This window comes from Oxyura jamaicensis, unplaced genomic scaffold (genome assembly GCF_011077185.1).
Source record: "Oxyura jamaicensis isolate SHBP4307 breed ruddy duck unplaced genomic scaffold, BPBGC_Ojam_1.0 oxyUn_random_OJ65710, whole genome shotgun sequence".
NCBI classification, from domain to species: domain Eukaryota; kingdom Metazoa; phylum Chordata; class Aves; order Anseriformes; family Anatidae; genus Oxyura; species Oxyura jamaicensis.
Genome location: NW_023307933.1, coordinates 150 through 4,614, shown reverse-complemented (window position 1 = coordinate 4,614; position 4,465 = coordinate 150). Strand labels below are relative to the sequence as shown.

Here is a 4,465-nt window from a genome sequence, read left to right as displayed (position 1 = left end):
GACCCGACTCCATGGGGATCTCTGCTGTTGAGCCCCTTTCCATCTGCTCTGAAGGCTCAGCAGCACAGGGCAGTGCTGGGCAGGGCCATGAGGTGTCTGTAAGAGCACAAAGTGCAGCCGAGTGCTGCACCAGACCTGGCCCAGTAGCCTACAAAAAGGGCCTCCTCAATTACTGTGTAGTCTTATGTGCCTTCATCTGCTGGCTCTTTACCATCTCCCCCAGCATTGCAGATCCCTGCATCCCCAGCATTGCAGATCTTAGCCCCTGGATACCTCAGATTCACTTTTCCCCCTAAAGGCTCTTTGAACGGTCAATAATTTTATGAGGTTCTTATCGCGACTCACTGAGCACTTTCTGCCTGGGTTCCCCTGACATCTGCCATCACCTCTAGGTTTCTCTCCAGGCCTGCATCATCCATCAGCCCCACTGCAGGGGGCACAGTCCCATGGAGATGAATCCAGGAGCACTTGTTGTCTACTTCAGCAAATGCTGCCATAAAGAGAGCTCTTGGTCCAGCACTTGATCCTTCACTGACCACCCTGGGACTTTTTAAGCCTGAACTTCATGAAGAACTCCAGAAAACAGAAGAGCAGGGAGCAACCTCTTGGCTGTATTCCTGACAGCAGCACTGAAAGAGGCATCCAGGTTTCTGGCTTTGCCCTGAGCAAAACCCTCTTGTTACTCTGCTGCTAGCAGGGAGGCCAGCTGTGACCCAGGGGTGCAATTGCCTGCTGCTGCCTGCAGCCACAGGTATGCCACTGTAGAGACAACAGGACTGTCACCAAGATGCATGAGATCTGACGGTGTATCCAAATAAAAGAGCACAAGAAAACACACTGAAAGCCAAAAGAGAGCAGCATGGAAAAGGCCATGTCCTCCTTCTGGCCTTGGCCATGGCTCCAGGGAAGCAGCAACCCCGACCCGAAGGCAGCAGAGAGGCAGAGCCCAGCGGGCAGTGAGGGGCAGCCCCTAGGGCAACCAGGGCTGCTCCCTCCATGTGGCCGCTGGGCTCTTGGTCCTGAGTGCCTCCTTCATACTGGGGCTGCTCTCCCAGCTGCAGAGGAGATGGGAAGAGACAGCAGCTGAGACCAATGTAGTTCTGATGTTTTTTTTTTATTATTATTATGTTCATCTACATATTAAGCCTGCTTCTGAAAGTAATTAGATGATTGGGTCACTGTAAAAAATAAAAAATATCAAGGAGCAGGTGAAGGATAATATTATTTAAACAAAAACAAATAATTAGAATAAAATATTTATAGAAAATATAACAATGCCTCACTGTTTCTGAAATAATCAAGGAACTCAAAGTCATTATTGATTGCAAAGAAGCATGTATCCAAAGAGTTTCCTTACTGCATGCTTGAGCTCCTGGTTCCTCATGCTGTAGATGAGGGGGTTCGCTGATGAAGGAACAACTGAGTAGAGAACTGCCACAATAAGATTCATGGATGGGGAGGAGATGGAGGGGGGCTTCAGGTAGGCAAACATGCCAGTGATGATAAACAGGAAGACCACGGCCAGGTGAGGGAGGCACATGGAAAAGGCTTTGTGCCGGCCCTGCTCAGAGGGAATCCTCAGCACTGCCCTGAAGATCTGAACATAGGAGAAAACAATGAAAACAAAACAGCCAAAGGCTAAAGAAACACTAAACACAAGTGCCCCAACTTCCCTGAGGTAGGCATCTGAGCAGGAGAGCTTGAGGATCTGAGGGATTTCACAGAAGAACTGGTCCACAGCATTGCCTTGACAGAGGGGCAGGGAAAATGTACTGGCTGTGTGCAAGACAGCATTGAGAAAGCCACTGCCCCAGGCAGCTGCTGCCATCTGGGCACAAGCTCTGCTGCCCAGGAGGCTCCCGTAGTGCAGGGGCTTGCAGATGGCAATGTAGCGGTCGTAGGACATGACAGTGAGAATATAAAATTCTGCTGTAATCAAGATGACAAATATAAAGACCTGTGCAGCACACCCTTGATAGGAGATGGCCCTGGTGTTCCAGAGGGAATTGGCCATGGCTTTGGGGACAGTGGTGGAGATGCAGCCCAGGTCAAGGAGGGCGAGGTTGAGGAGGAAGAAGTACATGGGGGTGTGGAGGCGGTGGTCACAGGCTACGGCGATGAGGATGAGGCCGTTGCCCAGGAGGGCAGCCAGGTAGATGCCCAGGAAGAGCCCGAAGTGCAGGAGCTGCAGCTCACGCACATCTGCGAATGCCAGCAGGAGAAACTCACTCACAGAGCTGCTGTTGGGCATTTGCTGACTTTGGACACAGTTGTCTGTTGAAGAGAATAAGGCTGAACAAAGTTAGAACAGACTTCTCAGAGGAAAACCTACTGCATGTCTTAGAGCACTCTCATCCCAGGCCTCTCTCTTGGCAGGAGAACCTTTCTGCACCTCTCTTGCTTGAGCTCTAGCTGGTGCTGTTTGAGAGCGGCAGAGACTGGGAGCAGGGCCTGCTGTGGTCTCCAGAGGAGTCCCTCCTGTTGTGAAGCAGGCGGGAAGCAGGAACAAGGGGGAAACTCAAGTTCAGTCCACTTACCAGGTCCATGAACTTTGCAGTGTTGTTGCAAAGAACACATCCAACCACAGTGTAAGAGCAAGGCAGATTTTGTTTTGCTTCGGACAATGATCACACTCCAAAGAAGTGGAGACTGCTCAAAACAGAGAAACCCCAGTCCCAGTGCAGCTGGACACAATCCTCACCTTGTTTCCAGGTGTGTGAGCAGGCTTTCAGCTCTTCCTTCCTAACCAGGGGTGCAGAGGCCTCACTCCAGCTGCCCACAGACAGCCATTCTGCAGCACAGACATGAACTTAGCATGGAGGTGTCTTCTCCTTGGGGCACCTGGATAACACAAGGATGCCACAAAAGAGCTGCATCCTGCTGGAGAGCAGCCTGCAGCCCAGGAGGATGCCCCACAGACAAAGCTGGGGTGTCCCAGCATCCCAGCTGCATCCCTGCAGTGCCTGGAGGACGCTTGACCACTCTGCTCTTGGTTTACCAGGGGCAGCCATGCTATGGCACTCCAAGGGGCTTCTGCCAGACTTCCTCACCTTGCAGTGCAATCCAGCAGGACTCTCAAAGCCTACTGCACTGCCCTCCCGGAAACAAGACCTAGAAGGAGACTCAGGAGGAGACCTTTCCAGGACTTGCAGCTGCATGGCCCTTCAGCCAGAGCCTTACCTTCTCAAGGGCTGTGCACATTTCTCCTGCAGTCATCTCTTAGCATCCGCCCACTCCCAACTGCCTTCAACTCCTTTCTCTTTTTCTCCTCTCTGCATCTCTGCTGCAGTCAGAGCCCCCAGTTCTGCTGCGCTGTGCAGAGAAGCTGCTCCTGGGTAGAGCTGTCTCTCTGCACCAGGGTCCTCTTGCCAGGAGCTCTGTCCCAGGAGCCCAGCCCAGCTCAGCAGCAGAAGCCCAGCCCAAGGCATTGTAATCACCCCTCTGGTGGCTTTGGTGATGAGCCCACGAACCTCAGGCACTGAGGGCCAATTGAAGAAATCTCTCAAGAAGTCCAAGTGAGATGCAAGTTTCCTCGGGTGACCCCCGAGGGCCAGCAGACACAGCCTCCCTTGGAGCTCGTTAGAGCAGGACACTGGATGCAGTGAGGGCAAGTAGACAAAAGCAATGTTAAAGTGACACTGATGTTTCACTGCACAAGGGTTCAGACAATGATGAATGAATTTTTATGGCACCAAGCAAAGTATAGTGGTGATAGCACCAGACAAGCACAGCAGTGATAGAACCAGAGCTGGCCTCAGCAACAACAATCCAACACCACAGACCAGCTCTGTTGTCCTGAATAACTGTGATGACAGATGTAGCTCCAAGCCCTGGAGTAACTACAATCACCAGAGGTTTTGGAGGGATTGTTTTCCCACAATATGACAGGGCCCATCAGAGAGGAGGACATACTGCTTTTCATTTTCTGAGAGTTTATTAGCAGTGTGGCCTCTTCAGCACATCTCACCTCCTCCTCTAGTGATATTTCTAAGTCCCTGCCCTCTGGCCAGTCTGTGGTTATTTCCAAGATTGTAGGACTTGGGTTTCCTACTGAGCCTACTCTGAAATCAGTGTGACCCACTCACTCCATGCAGCATCATGTGTATGATGTGTGATGAGGACACACTCTTTGAACATCCAGCCCAATAGCAGCAGTCGGGGTGCCAAGAGGAGCTCTGCATCAGCACCAACCACTTCTGAAGCAGCTCAAACCCCTTCATATGCTGCCAAGATCTCTTCTTTGGTTGGGCTGTAGCAGTTGGAATAGTCCTCACTGTCCCTGACTCCAGAACCCGAAGGATTAACCTTGAGTCTCCCCTGGTGCTTTCTGCCAAAGGCTCCAGGTGGGGCTGTTCTCCCTGGCTGTGGTGTACAGCATGTAAAGACACCTTGTCCTGCTCAAACTAGCTCCAGGGCTACTTCAAGAACTATCTCCCATTTTATTTTTTCACAGGCTTGTTTCTCA

General features: G+C 51.6%; 1 protein-coding gene across 1 annotated transcript; it reads right to left on the bottom strand.

Annotated features, from left to right (window-relative positions):
* Window positions 1-1,315: 1,315 nt before the first annotated feature.
* On the bottom strand, window positions 1,316-2,515 carry LOC118159040 (olfactory receptor 14C36-like). Its single transcript, XM_035313682.1, has 2 exons — window positions 2,383-2,515; window positions 1,316-2,274 (listed from the first exon to the last, which is right to left on the bottom strand). Exon 2 carries the CDS (start codon window positions 2,249-2,251, stop codon window positions 1,316-1,318), a length of 936 nt encoding a protein of 311 aa, XP_035169573.1. The 5' UTR covers window positions 2,252-2,274; window positions 2,383-2,515.
* Between the last annotated feature and the right edge of the window lie 1,950 nt (window positions 2,516-4,465).